This window comes from Marmota flaviventris, chromosome 6 (assembly GCF_047511675.1).
Source record: "Marmota flaviventris isolate mMarFla1 chromosome 6, mMarFla1.hap1, whole genome shotgun sequence".
Classification (NCBI taxonomy): Eukaryota; Metazoa; Chordata; class Mammalia; order Rodentia; family Sciuridae; genus Marmota; species Marmota flaviventris.
In genome coordinates, this window is record NC_092503.1 from 35,331,458 (window position 1) to 35,349,344 (window position 17,887).

General features: G+C 38.2%; 1 protein-coding gene across 5 annotated transcripts in view; it reads left to right on the forward strand.

Moving 5' to 3' along the window:
- Nucleotides 1-3,636: 3,636 nt before the first annotated feature.
- Ptprk (protein tyrosine phosphatase receptor type K) overlaps nt 3,637-17,887 on the forward strand; it is a 542,901-nt gene continuing 528,650 nt past the window's right edge. For all 5 annotated transcript variants that reach the window (XM_071613038.1, XM_027947359.3, XM_071613039.1 and 2 more), the window contains exon 1: nt 3,637-3,953. In XM_071613038.1, coding sequence (XP_071469139.1) covers nt 3,848-3,953 — 106 coding nt within the window. In that variant the 5' untranslated portion in view covers nt 3,637-3,847. The remainder of the gene's footprint in view (nt 3,954-17,887) is intronic.

Here is a 17,887-nt window from a genome sequence, read left to right on the forward strand (position 1 = left end):
TGTTTCCATAAAGGGAATATTGGGACCTCAGCCTTCCTCTCTTGGCTGTCATGAGTTCTACAGTTCCTTTCAGTGTGTGCTTCCAACTGATACACTTGTTTCTCCACAGGTCCAAAGGCAATGGGGCCAAGTGATCATGGACTGAATCCTCTTTAACCATGAGCCAAATATTTTTTTCTCCTTATAGGTTGATTATCTCAGTAACAGAAGGCTGACTAACACACTTGTTTACTACAGTTTTCTATGGTCTACAACTTTGAGGTATGCTGTGTTCTTTTTCCTTCAAATAGATTCCCAGTGCACAATACAATATTGGTAACTATGGAAAAGGTACTATAGTAAATAAACCTAGTTACATTGGCTCAGTTCGGAGTTCTCAAGCTTATTTGATCTTGAGATCTTATTTTCCAATTACACTTGTTAAAGTGTGGTAGAAGTAGATTCTACAGAAAACAATTTATTTTTTTTATTTTTATTTTTTGCCAAGTGCCGGTTTAAGTTCATGACTAGAGTTAGTATTCAGTAACTCTGTAAGAATGTAAATCTGTGCTCTTTTAAACGACAGACTATAACTAAACACCCCACAGTAACAGGAAAACAGAGAATGGCAGCTATAAATTTTGTAATTCTATCTCTATTGCTAATTATATTAATACTATGGCTTATGGGTTTTCCTTCAGCCTTCTCTTTTTCTTTGCTTGGTTATTTTCATGTCACATGTAGATTTTTGTTGTTTTGACTGCTTTATAATAATAGTATACATACAACACAAATTTTAAAGATGCAGTGTTAAGATGGGGGACCTAGAGGTAGCAAGTTAGGTCAGTGGGGTATGTCCTTAAAGCGGATATTGGGACCTCAGCCATCCTTTCTCTCTTGGCTGCCATGAGGTGAACAGCTTCTTTTAGCAAGTGCTTCCCCCTGAGGTACTGTTATTACATACACTGACATTATTGTATAACCTTAATACCCTTCTCTAGAAGTTATATTTTCCTAAACTAAAATTCTGTTTTATTTTTTTTTACCCAACATTCTATCATAAGCATTCTTCCATTTCACGATTTATTTTCTTCATGATCTTCATTTGTGGTGATCATGAAATATTAATATTCTACTATATAATGTCCATGAGTCTACCTGTTATTGGATATTTGTATTATTATTTTCATATTTTATAATATTTCCTTAGAATATTCTACCTACTAAACAAAATATTATTAGTGATTTTAACATAAGTTATGAAGTCATTTCTCAAAGTTGTAGAAAATTTTTAACTCATCCATTGATTGATGAACTGGTATATTCATTCAGTCTTTCAAATAAACAAGAACTTAAGAAGTTTCTAATATTTGCCAGACACTTTGGTATATGGAAGAAACATATGATCTTCATTCAAATGATTTTAATTCCTATGGGCCGGCATTAGTTAAGGACCCTATGGACAAAAGGACTGAATTGTTCAAATTTTTATTGAGAAGGCATCATTGCTAGTTTGCTGATTCCCTTTGAGAATTTTCTTCTTTCTCTTCCTTTCCCTCTTCTACTTCTCACTTGCATAGGTGTCATGGGGTAAGTTACTTATTTCCTCCTTTGTCAAATGAGAATAATTGTATCTATGCCAAGGGATTGTTTCCTGAACTCAGTGGAACATTGTGTATCTTACTGTTTCAATGCAGCATTGTATATCCCAAGACAGTGCCTACTATATAGTAAGCATTCTCTACACATTACTTGTTACTGTTTTTATTTCTCTGATAGAGAACTGAAATGAATCCTCTAAATTGTCCCAAGGAATAGACAAGGTAAGAACTGTGACACATATGCCATTCTTTAAATAAGCTTTTTGTTTGTATATTTAAACAGCAAATGACAAAGCAGTGAATTTCATCTTTCTTACAAGTATAGAGCAACAGATGAATTAGTACACAGATGGTAGGGTTTTGTTTATTCTTTCTGTGGCAAATTGTTGCTAAATGTTACAAAGGTCTGCTAAGTCCCTAAAAAGAAAAATACATGCCTTATCAGTTTTTGTTACCTGTGACCTAGGAGAATTCTTTTTAAGAAATAGAAATGGTGACAGGTGTGCTCAAAGTTAGAGATTGTGTTTAAAACATCTACATTGTACCTGAGATAAACTTAACTATGCTGAATTGAATTGATAGTGGTCTTATAGGTGTGCTGAATGATCAAGCCACACAACTCAACATTCTGTTTAATCAAATGTCTGTTCTGATCAAATTTTTAAAGAAGACCATCCTTCCTTACATATATGTATAATATAATACATGTAACATATCTGTATATACATGTGGTATTTATTTTCATTTATATTTCTAGGTTTTGTCCTAAGCCTGGTCATTAACAGCATATATTTGATTAAAGAAATATGTGGCTAGGTACATTATATGAATGGTATACAAATTTAATTTCACATTTTCTTGATTTAAAAAGGCTAACTCAATGAGGATGCATATCTTAAGATGTCTGAGTGACATATGTCAATCAACAAACTATTGTTAGAAATTATATATGACATACAAATTCTGAGTAAGTTTTATTTATTCCACTGTGATCACACCTATTTTTGCGATATGCTACAAAAATGAATAAAGTATGTACCATACGTTCTTACCGCAGAAGCAAGTCAGGGTGGCATATGGCAAAACCACTCCAAGCTGCTGAAGAAGTAAAATACTTCACTGTTGTAGCTTTACTTTCCTGCAGATCAATCATACATCGCTGTTTTCACTGTCGGTGTAAAATCGTTTTGTTAAATACTTACGTCTTAAATACCTACGAGATATTTTTAAAAATCCCCAAACCTTTTCTATTCCATTAGACCTGTATGAAAGGAAAGAATATAATGAGACCTGATGCAATTCTTACGTGATGGAGAAGTGGAAAGAGGCCAGAAGGTTTCAGAACAAGAAGCAAAGTCAGTGAAGCAGAAAGTAAATTCAAATATTTGGCAAATGACAAATAAACCAGAAACGAGACACGCCAGCTGTTCACACTGGAAAGTTACCGAGCATTTTATTCTGGTCCAAGTTTTATTTATTATACGAACAAGGAACAACAAGTTTTTTTTATGGGGGTGGAGTGTCTTATTCCTTATTGCATGAATAAGAAACTAAATTTCCCCTGTAGGTCGATATTGCCTTAGGGATTGCTTCCACAGTCCCCTTTCTTCCTACCGGCAACCGCTCTGGTGGGACCGCAGCCTTGGTGACATAACCCCCGGACACCTCTCCTGGGGCGGCTGTGGTCTGTCTCCTGCGCTCGACCACGGGAATCCGGCCACACTGTTTACAAACTCGCTTCTCAAACTCCGATTTCTGGAGCAGATCGGCGAGCTGCCTTTCCCGCTGGCTGCCTCCGAGCGGCCGCGGGCGTCTAGGCTCAGGCGGCGAACAAAGGCAGCGAGTGGCGCGGGGCATGGAGCGCGCGGCCGAGGCTGGCGCGCGTCTCTCAGGCAGGAGGCGGCGGCGGCGCGGAGCCCGAGCCCGAGCCCGAGCCCGAGCCCGCATTCCTCAGAAGCGCCCGGAGCCCGCGGGGCGACGTCACCCCAGGCTCCGCCCCCGTCCCTCCCCGAGCAAAGTAACTCTTGACTAACAGGAGCAGCCTCCGCCGAGCATGGAGAGCTGCGGCTGCGGTCGGCCGGCGGCGCGGGAGACGCTTTCGCCCCCGAGGTAGTTTGGTTTCTGCGAAGAAGGAAAAAGTGTTGGCGGGCGGCTGTGGACTCTCCTCCCTGAGCCCGGGAGGCCCAGCTCCCTGCTCCGTCGTGGATTTCGCAGCCATCCCCCTGCAGCTCTTTGCAAAGCTGCTTGAAACTTCTCCCAAACTCGACATGGATTCGGCGGCGGCGGCGGCGGCGGCAGTGCCTGCTTTTGTGGCCCTCTTGCTCCTCTCCCCTTGGCCTCTTCTGGGGTCCGCCCAAGGCCAGTTCTCTGCAGGTGAGTGTCCCGGGTGGCGCGCGGGTGGGTTGGGCGTCCGGAGCCCCGACAAATGTCCCCAGCCCTGGCTTGTGAGACGTGGATCTGGCTCCTTGCCTGGGCCGGGGGCAAGGATTTGGGGGAAGCTTTCCTGGCCCTCCGGGGTGAGGCGGTCCCTGGGTAGAGGAAGAGATGTCCCCGGAGTTTGTGCCAGGTGAGACGCGGGGCACTGAGCTGGGCGCCACTTGGCGCAGGTAACTTTGGTCTTGGCGACCCATTGTTCTTCCCTGAGGCTGTCTCGGGGCGCAGATGGGCACGGCTGTGCTGGAGTGTGTGGAACTAGTGGCCTCGGTGCCCAGCGCAGGCTGCACTGGGTTAGTGGAGGAGAGAGAAAGAAAAAGTAGTTAGGACTCCGGGGACAACTGCTCTGTTGCTCGCGGTGCGGGCTTGTTGCTGTCTGCCACCAGAGTGTTCACAAAATTCCCCGGGAAGCCATTGTCAGAAACGTGGAGACGCAAAGGCACTGACCTCAGCGCTCTTTGCCAGGTGCTTTTTGTCCCGGGAATAACCTTCCTTGACTCTTGTCCAACTACTTCCCCGTCTCTCCTCTAGTCCCCATTCTCCTCCTCCAGCGTAGTGTTGATCCTGGTTTTGTCCTGTGGGCTAGGGCACCACTTGGAATATGTGTTTGTTGGTCGAGTCTTTTAAGATGTTTTGATTCTAAGGATCTGTGCAGAGTCGTCCTGTGCAGCGAGGTCTGGGAGCCCAGTCCGAGAATCCTGAGCCGCGTGTGGGAGCCCGCTCTTCCTTAAACCCAAAGAGAAGCTCGCTCCGCACCTCTCAGAGCCAGCCTGTTTGATGGGTGCTCTAAACAACTACTGTCCGCCTGGGGAACCCTAAAAGAGGGATGAGAGCAGTCTTTTATGTTAGCCCTTTGCTTTCTAAGTAAAGCCATTCAAATGAGTCCGTGACCCCTGCTCTCCTGGATCCGTCCTCTGTTCTCTTCCAGTTTTGTTATTCTTTCCTTTGGTTGGTTGCTTCTATCTTTCTCTCCTCTGGGGGCTCTGAAGTTTCACCAGGTGGACGCTGGGGAGCGGGCTCCCGGGCGCTCTTCTGCCTCCCGCGGATTATGACAACTTTTCTGGCTAACCCACCCGGCTCAGCTTGGCTGGCGGGCGCATCTGCTGCCTTGGTTCGCGGTGCAGATGGAAACGCCAAGGTGGCCGAGAGGTGATGGAGAAAAGGGGGAAAAGCGACAGCCGAGCTCCTGGCTGAGTCCACAGGATATGGAGAAAGAACTTATTTTGTACTTGACAGTTTCTTTCATTGTTGAGGCTGCCTGGTTTCCTGGAAATAAACTCACATTGTTTTCCAGAGCAATCATTTATTTACTTTCCGTCTGCATTTCCCTCGCCCCTTAGAACTGCAACAGACTTAGGTGGCAGTTTGTACCGTCCACCCTGGCAAAGGTTATGAAATGATAGCACGCAGAAGGAAAGCCATGTGTGTGTGTGTGTGTGTGTGTGTGTGTGTGTGTGTATATATATATATATATATATATATATATATATATATATATATATATATATATATTCATTCTATGGGCACAGAGGGCAACAACTCTATGCGATGAGTGATCTGGTGGTTTAATTAAATTCTCTTTGGATTAAGCATCACTGCATGCATCTCTGACATACAATGCCTGTTAGTATTGGAACCATGCTTGATGTGACTCATTATATGCAGGCAAGTTGGAGAGAGTATTGATTTCTGCACAGTGTTTGTCACTCCATGGAGAGCCTACGCTTGAAAAGACATGTAGTTTGTTAATTGAAAGTTTGAACTCTACCAGTTGTATGATTAAACTCACATATATTTAAGAATTGTAACTTAATGTCTCAACAGCTGATGGACATTTTTATAGTAAAGAAACTTTTTCTCCTCTAAAGTGTTATTTATCTTTTCATGAGCAAGTAAATATTAAATTTCTTCCAGCACAAAATGCAGAAGTGCTTTTCTAATACCTGCAGGTTAGATATCACAAATGAACAACTGTAGTCTTAGACATTCAGTTCTGAGTGATTTAGCTAAATATGTCTGCTTTTCTTTAGTGGAAAAACATAACATTTGACTTTATGTTAAATTTTATTAACAGAATGTACAGTCCTAACAAATGTAATTCTCACAGGATTATATCTGAAAAATTTTCCAATCAGTATATACATACATGCCCACAAATGAATGTCTTTTATTTCCAGAGTTTAAAGTCACAGTGCGGATCTATCTGTATTTGTCCATAAATTAAAAGTTTGTTTTGTAAATATTACCTTTTTCTGGCTATCATAAATCTTTTGGTATTTAACCACCTTCAAATTTTATGACAGCCAGTTAGATTTAGTGCAGAGACATGGATTAGAGATGTAGTACAGACTAAAGGCATATTCTTTTTTGATTTTTTTAAATTCTATTTTTAATGATGAACTTTTGAGCATTTAAATAACATTTTAAAAATCTGAAAGTAATGTTCCAAGTATAGCTTTTTTTTCCAAATGAGTTAAATCTAACTTACTATGTTTAGTTTGCCACTTTTCAACATTGTCATATATTTACTAATATAGAAAGCTTAATAAAATTTTAAGGACTAAGAATTATATTTACTTTGCTTAAATAACAAATTTAGGAATATTTTATTGATTATGGCCTTTTCCTTAACTTTTCCAGTTAAGGTGTAAAACTGCTCCATGATAATCATCTTTCAAATCAGAGTTTTCTGTAAATATCAACTTACACTCTTTTAATCTAGTTTGTTACTTAAAATCGTGTTATATCTGGGAAAACTGAGGCATAGAAATACAAAGAGGTAATAAAGTATACTTAGTGGGTGGTATTGCTATCATCTCTTGGTTATCTATCATTTTGTAAGAAAGTTTTCTATAAGACTCAGATAAGTTATAAAACTGGTCACAGATGAGGTAACTTGGAAACTCAGCTTTCTCTTCTATAAAATGCGGATAATAATATCTGTCCTGACCTATCCAGCATAGTTTTTATGAGGATCTAGTGAAATATTATGTGAACCAGCATAGTCAGTTGTAAAGAGTTGTGCAGGTTTCTGAGATATCCTCTTCCACTGAGGTAGCTGAAATGCCTTAGTTTTAGTTCTTCATTTACTGTTCCTGAACTCTGATAACTCTTTCCCTAGTAACTACAGGCTGTTCAGGATGTGTGTGTGTGTGTGTGTGTGTGTGTGTGTGTGTGTATACATGTGTGTTTCATTCAGCCAGTCATTCATTTTAATCATTTTTTAAAGTTTTATTGATTTTATTATTTTTTAAATACACGACAGCGGAATGCATTACAATTCTAATTACACATATAGAGTACAATTTTTCACATCTTTGTATATAAAGTATGTTCATGCCAAATCATGCCTTTATACAAGTACCTTTTTTTTTTTGCATTACAATTCTTATTACACATATATACCACAATGTTTTATATCTGTTTATATATAAAATATGTCGACATCCAATTTGAGTCTTCATACATGTACTTTGGATAATGATGTCCATCACATTTCACTGCCCTTGCTAATCCCCTATTAAACATAAACAATCTAGAATGGCCCTTACCATAATTGTATCAGCATATTGCTCTTCAAAAATTTTTATTTTACCTACCTTGTGTAGATCCTTATATGAGTTAAGCCTGTGGAAGAGTCACTATGAACTTTCCTGGTATTATAACGATGGGAAAAAAAAATTAAATCAGTTTCTTTAGCCATTTGTTCAACTGTTGATTCAGCTTTTTCATCTTTCTGTGGAGAATAACATGCAGCTTTCAGATGCAGTCTTATCAGTGACCTAGAGAGGGACTATTGTCTCTTTTGTGTGATTTGAGCCTGGAAATGCAGCTCAAGATCAGCCTTGGATGCCATTCCTGGCAGGTTACACTGCTGATCCCTGAGGACCTTGCAACTCATTTAAGCAGTGCCACTTTCCTTGTGTCTGACTCCTTGTTGTCTCTGATACAAAATTAATTGCTCTTATGCTTATTTCCTACTAGGAAGATAAACTGTAGCCTGCTTGTTTTAAGGTTTGCCTTTTACTTTTCTGGTTTTGATTGGCCAGCAACCCCTGGTGCCTCTGTGCCTTCAAACTCCAGATTCTAACCACGAGTAATGATATGTAACTGGACATTTCTGGGATTGATTTTCCTCTCTCTAGTCCCCTTATATCTGACTGCTGATTTTCCTAGATTGCGAGATATCATTTGTGTCTGGCCTGCCCAGACGGAAAGATGCAGGTTTGGCTGCTATTTGGGTATTAGCATGTGTGCTGTTGACAGCTCTTCTCTTTGTGAATTTAAAAAAAAAAAAAATCAACATCTCTGCTACTCCACCCTTCTCCCATAATTCTTCCCAGTCTTCTAGTAACAAAAAGTCCCACATACTTATATACAAAACTATAACCTATGTGTTTTCTTTTGGAACCAGATATATTCTCAAAAATTGGCAATAAGACTATCTACTACCCAAGGCCAATGCCAGTTCTCCCACCCAATCTCATATGTCCAGCAATGATGGTCGATTACTTATTTTATAGCCTTAAATATATAGGCATGCAGCATTATTTCATATAAAGGAAGTGTATTGGTTTCTACTAATATTTTTGAAGTGCATTGTACTAGTTTACTCCAGGTGTTATTAAAGAGAGTGAATCATACTAAATTTGGATTTGTGCTGTTCCCATTTCCCTTATTTGCTCTTCATGAAGGGCAGGAAGAGGAATGTTGGAAGATTGAGAACAGGAAACATCAAGAGAGTTTACAGATTGTTCTTACAGACAAAACAAAGAACACAGAGGATTGTATGTGTGTGTATGTGTGTGTTTGATCTCTTAATTTCGGAAGAGAGAAAAAAGTCCTATTTTTGACTTGTTTATTGGAATCAGCCTTTGCCTTTGTCCAAACAGATTCATTTCTTATTCTGTCAATGCAAAATTTCCCTCTGTGTATTCCTCTCAGACTCTACCCTTTGATCATATGTATCTGGTCTGTGTTCTTTTATCAAATGATGTTTCTCTACCTAAAAAAGGTTGTAATTGCTTTTGAACATGACTTGTTTTTTCATCAGAATTCATGCTGTTTGTGATAGTTACTGAAAAATAGTACAAGACATATCAATTCATGATATATCTTTAAATGGTATTTGATAACAAAGTGAATAATGTATCAGTCAGGCTACTTTTTATTTCAGCTGAAGTCAAAAGCAAACTTCCATATCTATGAAACAATCTTTTAATGTCACAGAATGTTTATTTGTCATGCTTACCTGTCTGTGAATGAAAGAGAGACTTTATGTTTCATTTTGTAAATGGGAATAGAAAACTAGAGTACTACATTGGCTGATTATTTTGAGATAAGTGAAATAAATTACATATAACTACACTTTGTAAACTTCTTTAAAATTGTTTGAATGTTTACAGTGTGAATTCTGAGGTAGACAGTTCACAAACTTGATGCTTCATCTTAGTGCCAATGTGTTTTATGAAAACATTCTTAAAGAATGTAGGTGCACATAAGAAGTTTAATAAGTTCTGTGAAGATTTTGTTTTGAAAGGTGTGTTTATTTTCCTTTTAGATTCTTGTGGTAATTCTTTTGATTTACAGTTAATATATTGGTAATAAAAACTGAATTTACATAATTTAAAAACTTGGTTTTCCGAAGTTTTCCAGATTGTTGAGGCTCTGGAAAGACACTGGGTCTGGAATGTGAGGCTCATATTGATTCTGTGGCGGAGCACTGGTGCTTTTCCACTTGACTCTGGTTGAAGTTTTTGGTGCTCTTCTTTGTGTGCTGATAATCCATAAAAATCCTAATCGGCTTATTTTACTTATAGTTCTTTTATGAGCAAATTAAGTAGTCCTAATGAAATGATTTGTGTTTCTGCTTGAATTGTTGAATTCTGTTAATAGAAATGATGGGATTGTGGCTCAGCGGTAGAGCACTCGCTTAGCATGTGTGAGGCTCTGGGTTTGATCCTCAGCACCACATAAAAATAAAAATAAAATAAAATAAAGGTATTATGCCCAACTAATAAAAAACAACTTAAAAATAAATATTTAAAAAAATGATGAAGTGAGCAGTGCTCAGTAAGTTTTTCTTCTTCAGGTTTCATTATAGCAATTTTAATAAGAGAAATTCAGAAATCAAGTGAAATGATATAGTATATAGTTGAGTTATTGCTTGCATTTATTTTGTTGGGAAAGCTGAAAACTGGTTGTATCTTAACAGTGATAGTACTTCATTGTCCCACGTTCCAGGTTCGAAAAGAGCTACAGTCGTTGGGGGATAGGATCCACACTTTGTATTTATATTATTTGGAAGACTGTGGATAATGGGCCATTATTTTTCTGTAGTTGGAGAAACTGAAATGGAAAATAAAGTAACTATATAGTCTGTCCTTTCCTACCTCAGTCTCTCCTCTGCTTTTTAAAAAAAATTTTTTTTAGTTGTAGATGGACACAATATCTCTATTTTTTATTTATGTATTTTTATGTGGTGCTGAGGATAGAACCCAGTGTCTCACGTATGCTACGTGAGCACTGTACCACTGAGCTGCAACCCCAGTCCCATTCTCTGCTTTTTAATGAGAGACTAATAAATCTTCTTTGAGATTGGGATCTATTTATATAAACCCTTCCAAATGAATTCTATTCCTTAACCAGCTGCTCAGGCTGATTCCCCAAACCCTGTTCAAGGCAGCAGCTGAACAGCCACAGAAATTTTCCTAATTCTAGCTGGACAGTGAGTGACCCAGCAGCTGCTTAGGTGGTGTTCTTGTCACAGCTTCTTGTAGTGACTTGCCTTGAGTCATTCAGCAAATTCAGAAGGAGAGAGGAAGCCTTTCTAGGGTCCTTACTACCACCCACAGGGGTGGGGGGTGGGGTGGCCAGGGGTGGGGGCGCGGGGATGGCTGATTGCTTTATGGTCACTGGATTCCTGCACTGCAAGTTGCCCTAGGATTTTGCTACTTGAATCACGGTTCATGGACCAACAGCAGCAGCAGCACCTGGGAACTTGTGATGATTTGTGATCAGAACCAATGCCAGACTTACTGGTCAGAATTTGTATTTTAGTAAAAATCCTCAGTGATGTTTTTGAATGTTTAATTTCAAGAATCACTGCTCTAGGCCAAAGTGAGCTTGAAAAGATGGCCACATGCATTTTATTGTAGAATTGTAAGAGTGTTGTGAAAGGATTACTTATGACATGAAACAAATTTCCCTGTATTGATAATTCTTATCAATGTTTACTTTATTATAATTTCACATTTCAGACATATCAGAACAATATCACATAGGCTTTTATTTTAAGAATCCTCAGACAATATGAAGTAAATATTTCATAAGAAAATAATAATAAGTCTTAAGTAGTTTGGGTTATGAGTGTTTTGTATAAGAATGTTTAGAGGTAAACATACTATCGAAGGAACCAAATGTGCTATATACAAATCATTTTTACTTAGCATAATGTTATATACAGGAAATAGCATTGCCTTTTAACATTGTTAGTCTCTTGCTTTATAATTCTTTTTTATTCCAGTATAATCTAAGATCTTTTTAATAAGGAGTTGATTTATAGGACAGTCAAATTTAATGAAAGGGAGTTAGTAGGTAGAATGCATTAAATATCACTAGTATTATTTTTACTATCTTTTGTGCTCATATTTAAGAACAGGAATTCTTGTCAGTTTTCTCAAGAGAAAAATTATGATGTAATAGACAGTGTACACTATTCATGTCAAAACACAATTTTGCTTGCATTTTATAGCTTGCTTTAGCATTCTTTTAGAAAATGAATTTTCCCAGAAGACCTAATTGCCTTCTTATTAATGAGCCTGTAAGTGTTTTTTGTTATCCATTTACTATTCTAAATGTGTCTACTGGTGCTAGCTGTTTCAACAGTGAGGTCTCTGATTAAATCACAACTGGTATATTTGTTTTTGCCATTCACTGGTGATTCAGAAAAATACTGGCAGAATGACATTGGTATTTCAGGGACTAAAAGGCAACAAGTATAAATTAATGTTAACCCATAGTAATTGGTCATATTTTGATATAAGCTGGATTTGGTTATGACAGATGGCCACATTCTCCGTATCTTTATACTATAAATAAAAATCTACTTACTTTGCATGAAACTCAAAAAAACATAGTTATTATATTAATAAATAGACAACATGACCCTTGTATTTACTTAATTTTAACACTTATGTTTAAAGAAAAAGGTCTTATTGAAGACAGATTACTCAAAGGGAGAGCTAATAATGGAAAACTTCTGAAAACCACTTTCATATATCCTCAAGAGTTATAACGTTCTGACTTGTTACTTTTCTAATTTTACTCCAAATTCTAAGGTTGTCAGGTTGTCTTTTTTCCTGCCTCTACTTTTATTCCTGTTACCAATAATTAGGGCTATTTGTTCTTTCACATGTTAAAGAGGATAGTTTTTCCAAAAGTGAGCACAGAGACAATGATAGGAACTACCCTTTATGGAGGGCCTGTGACCTGATAGACCTTAAGGTCAGTGCTTTACCCATTTTCAACTCCTTACAGTAAAACTTTCGGATTGGAATCATGTCCATTGTACAAACAAACAGAGAGGGCGAAGTATTAATATCTTGCCCTAAGTGGCTATGTGAGGAACGAGTCAAGTCAAGCTTCATTATTGAACATGGGCACATATGCATAGTGATTAGACATTTTGTTGTTGTTGTTACATATTAGCAGAAATACAACCTAGCCTAGACATACCCTAGAGGGGCATTTATTGTCTTTCTCAATTGACAAGTCAAATTGGAACCTGATTTAGGAACTCCCATTATTCCACTGGAATATGATCTCTCTCTGCTTGCTCAACTTAGCTTTGAGGGGCTTCCCAAGCCATTTAGGCTCCTTAGAGAAGCAAGATGGGTATGGCAGCTCTCACCCCACACAATGTAGGTTTGAATCAATTCATGAAATGCTTACCTACTGGTTACAAGTGAAAAGGCCCTGAGGTTCACTGTTATTGAATCCAGCAGATCAGGTCTCTAGCTGTTGAATCAGGCACTCAGATTACAGGAAAGTCCTGTGCAGATTGGTTAGTCCAGCATTCTGGATTTAGCACTAGATCCTCACCCAGCTTGTATGTGTATTGATAGGCAACTGTGGATCCTCATTCCATTCACTGGTGGGGAAGAGCCTTCTGGAAAGGAAACTGCAGTGTGTGCTTGAGATGGAATTAAATGAGGCTTGAGCAGTAAAAGAATCAGAGAACATTTGTGTGTCTTTATAATCCCTCTGAAGGCAAGAAAGAAAGTAGTGGGGAAGGGACACTGGGATCAGGTTGCAACACCAGGAGAATCCACTGGTCTAAACCTTAGTTTCTAAATGGAAAAGAAGAAGCCAGAAAAGAACCAATTCATGCCTGGAAGTTTGTATGCATTACAGATCAAATGATTATAATTTAGGGAGTTTTTACTTTTTGGTTTTCCCTTTAAGTACTGCTTTAAAAGCATGAACTTTTACTATTTTTATTATTTTATTCTTCTTGCCTCAATGTTGAATAAGGCCAATATTAAAATTAATCATCCCTTCATTTGACATAATTTGCCCAGAGTCATATATCCTGAAAGAACTGGAGCTGAAAATCTAGATTTTAATATATGGGTCAGTGTTATTACAACATATAGGTCATTTTGCTTTATGGTTATTTATATAAAGAATTATTCTTTAGGATCATCTATAATTATTTTGGTTTGTATCCAGAATTTATTTATTAATTTTTTCTAGTACTGGGGATTGAACCCAGAGGCACTCAGCACTGAGCTACAGCCACAGGCCTTTTTTTTGGAGATAGGGTCTTACTAAGTTGCCCAGGCTGGTTGTGAACTTGTGATCCTCCTGCCTCAGCCTCTGGAGTAGTTGGGATTATAGGCATGTACCCCTGCATCCAGCTGTAGCCAGAATTTTTAAAACAATATTTCCAAATACAAACCTGACTTCATGATTGACTTTGATTGAAATAGTAATCCAGATACAAAGTGACAATCATATGTGTATAAATGTAAATCTTAGATACCTGCTTGGTTTTCAGGTATCCTGACAGGATTTATTTATAGATGTTTGTATTTTTAGACATATGTATGTATATATTAATTTTTAATAGAAGGCAAAAGTTTAAGCTAAGCCCCTGACAAATAAATAAAACCTACTAATTCTTCACTCTTTGAAAACTTAATGTTTACAAAGCACCAGAGGAGAAGTAGAGTTTGTATATAATTTTGATCTCACCTCTGAGTAACATTTGCAAGAGTTGCTGTAAGAAATATTTGAGATATTGAATACTGAATATAATGCAGCCGTTTGCTCAGCTACCTCCTCTCAAAGTGGGAGATCTGCCCAGTGTGTGTTAAACAGATGGTGCTAGTGGACTAAAACGGTGGACTGAGGACCATGGCTATGCCAGTTTAAGCCAAACAATGGTTCCCTGGCACTCCTGGGTGCCAACAGGCTTTCTGTGGCTAGACAAGTTGGCCTGGCATCTGGAGGTGAAGATAGTGGTTTTGGAGGAAGGTTTGTACAATTCATCTTGTTTCCCTTTCACAGTGTCATAAAAAACATACTAAAGTATCCTTTTTCCCCTGTATTGTTGTCTTCACGACTCCTTTGTTCTCCTTTGTTTATGTTTGGTTGTGATGATTGTGAGTCCTGAATGATGAAGTTTGTCATTATTTTCCCTGACAACCTGACTAGATTGAAGCAGATTACTATGTAGAATTGATTCATTATTGCTCCTTTGTCTAGGCTTATTTTAAATGCTTTAAGATATATTAATACCTGAGGTGAAGGGACTGGCAGTGACCTGGGTCAGAGAGCGCAAAAAGGGTTTGGAGCTCTGTGTAGGAGGCTGTTTTAGGACACAGAGCTGCAGGACTTGGTCTCTAGTCTTAGCTCTGTCACCTTTTGACATCTGTGTGTAATTCCTTTCTGTTTGACCCTTCATTTCCTTATCACTAAAGTGGGCAAAGGACAATAAAGAATCTTTTTAATGTCTAGTTATTCAATTAGACACTTTTAAAGGTAAGATAAATAATATATGTGGAAGTCCTTCTATAATTGTAAACTACCATAAAATTTGAATTACTTTTGTTAGGAATATAAAGCAGTGAAAGATAAACAATCGTTGAAGGCACAAAAAAAGAATAGAGATGAGAGCAATGGAGGCTTCATATATTTTCACGTTTAAGTTATGCATTGCCCTTTTAAACTTGGGAGAAATTGGCATGATGAATAGAAGTTCATACCATTCTTGTGAAGTACATAATACTGCTGTCACATATCATGAAGTGCAGTTCCACTTATTCATTTTCACATATATACATATGAGTGAATATGAATGCTACCAAATAACATTTGTATTTTCTCCACATATGTCAATAAAGATGACATATTATAAGACAGTAATATTGAAGATTAAACACTTGTTTTAAGAACTGTGGTTGTGTGTACTTTTTTCCTTTCAAATATTTTCATGAAGAAGTGAGAGTATGATTTTGATCAGGTTTATAACCCTTTGTGTATTCTCCCACTCTCTGTGTCTCTGGGCATGTATCATGTGCCACTGTTGCACCACAGTCTGGGCATGCTGACTCATAAACCAAACCTGTCCCTAGGCATGGGGAGCAGATATAACTGCATGACTTAGGGAATTGTAACCTTTGCATCGCTTTACATCTAGTGATTCACAATTAACCTGGGGCTGTTCTGTAACTGACCATACCGCCTTGGCTCGGCAAGTCTCTGGGCTGAAATTGTGTCTTTCACAATTTGCTGGTCTACTTCAGAACTTGCCCAGGACAATTCCAGTTCACCCAGCTGTCTTCCCATATCTTTGAGACTACCCACAGAAAAGCAAACATTTGCAGAAGAATATGCAAAAATTTGCCATCAGCATTGTAAAAATTCCACCAAGTGGAATTTTCCAAATGTTGAATAATCCAAAGTATAAACAAAGTAGCGGGGAGGGAACATGTTTGTTTTCTGGAGGCTATTGGTCAGTCCTCTCCTACTAGAACCAGGATCCGGAAGGCTGGTGGGCAGCCTGTTATATGAGTGCATTCATAGGCACTATGATCTAACTGGAACATTCATATGCAGAATTCCTGGCTGCACAGCTGCAGATTCGCATTTGCTGTGATCTACAGCTGCTCTGAACTGCCTTCCTTGCCTGGACTCTGAAAGACCTTCTTTCGCTGCTGCTTCCATGGAGCCCATTGCCCTTAGTAGTGGGCAGCCACGAGGGTGACAGACTGCCTGCTAGAGAGACCTGGCAGCCCTGGATGAGAGTGGGCTATGACCATCCCCTAAGTGCTCCTGCCATAATCTGCATCCTCTTTGGCACTTTGGTCAGTCATTATGAAGGCAACAACAGTATTGACATTGGAATATACCCTATGTCTTACAAGAAAGTAGAGATTTTGAATTTCTATCTTAATGGTGGTGTTTCCCAAGAAAAATTAAAATTGCCAAATGACATAAACCCATGTTTCAAAATGGAAACTTGGAAACTGTTTTTGTTGAGTCACTAATGTTTCGTGCCCATTTTATATTGAAGCAAAAGACCCCCAAGTGCTGATCTCCATATATTGCATAATGTATAAGACTATAGACACTGGAGTCGGCCTGAGTGTGAATGAAGGCACTGATTTTTTTTTTTTTTTTTTGGCTGCATGATCTAACTACTTCCCTTTAGTTTCCACATCTGCAAAATGGTGTAATGAAAGTTCCTATTCTGGATGTGCATTTTGAGGATTGCATTATCTTTTACTGAATTGAAGTGCTTTAAAGAGTGCCTGGCACACAGATCAAATTCATTCACATTAGCTATTATTATTATCATCATTATTGCTGGACTAAATTAACTAATGTTTGCAGAATATCTAATCCCATGCTGTTATCTTTTAAAACCTCTAACTGCATTATCTTTTACTTTAAAATAAAACCATCAGAGACTAGATAATAGGATAACAGAAATAAATCAACTTAATATGCTGATTAACAAAGACCACAGGCAGCACTATCAAGAACATAATTCAGTGTTTATGAAAACAAAAAACAAATTTACACATATTCCTAAGAATCAGAATCTTTGGATGAATGGCGAAAAAAAAATTGAAGTGGTGGGGGAGGGAGCTAGTGTATGAGAGAATTAAATTTTAGTTATAAAAATACTCCCAAGATCTTTGGAAAATACATTAAAATTTCTTAAGCACATTGGAGGAGGGGTAGTTGGAAGTATTTGGCATATATAAAACTCCTTATCCCCTGGAGAGATATGGTCTCAGATAAAATTTAATAACCCTATATTGGGAATAAGATTAAAATGGGAATTGACCCGAAAGTTGAAGAGAGAAATCTCTGCCACTTCAAGCACTGTCTGTGCCATTGAGATTAATGTCCTGTCTAGAAGCAGCACTCAGATTTAGAAATGAGGGAATTTGACATAAGCAAAAATATGAGAGAGAGAGAGAGAGATCTCTATAACTCCTAAAGAATGTTATTTCACCAAAGGTTACAGAATGAGGAAAGGATATCAGTAGTCTATTTACCCTTGACACATGTGCTAAGCAAATGCTCACTTCCTTTTTAAAATATCCATTTACCTGTATATTTTAGGTAACATTTTTGTTTTTCTTTTTGAAGGTTGCTTGGTCATTTAATCTTCCTTAGTTCACCAAATAATGAGGTAGTTTCACATCCATTTAAACTCCAAAACTTTTAAAGTCTCTGTCTACTTGGTAAACCCTTGTTTGGTCCTGGCACATGACATTATGGTCTCTCAAAGCTTTTGACTTTGTTAGGTCAGTTGGAGAGCTGCTCTTTGGCTAGTTGATGCAGAGGAAATCCTC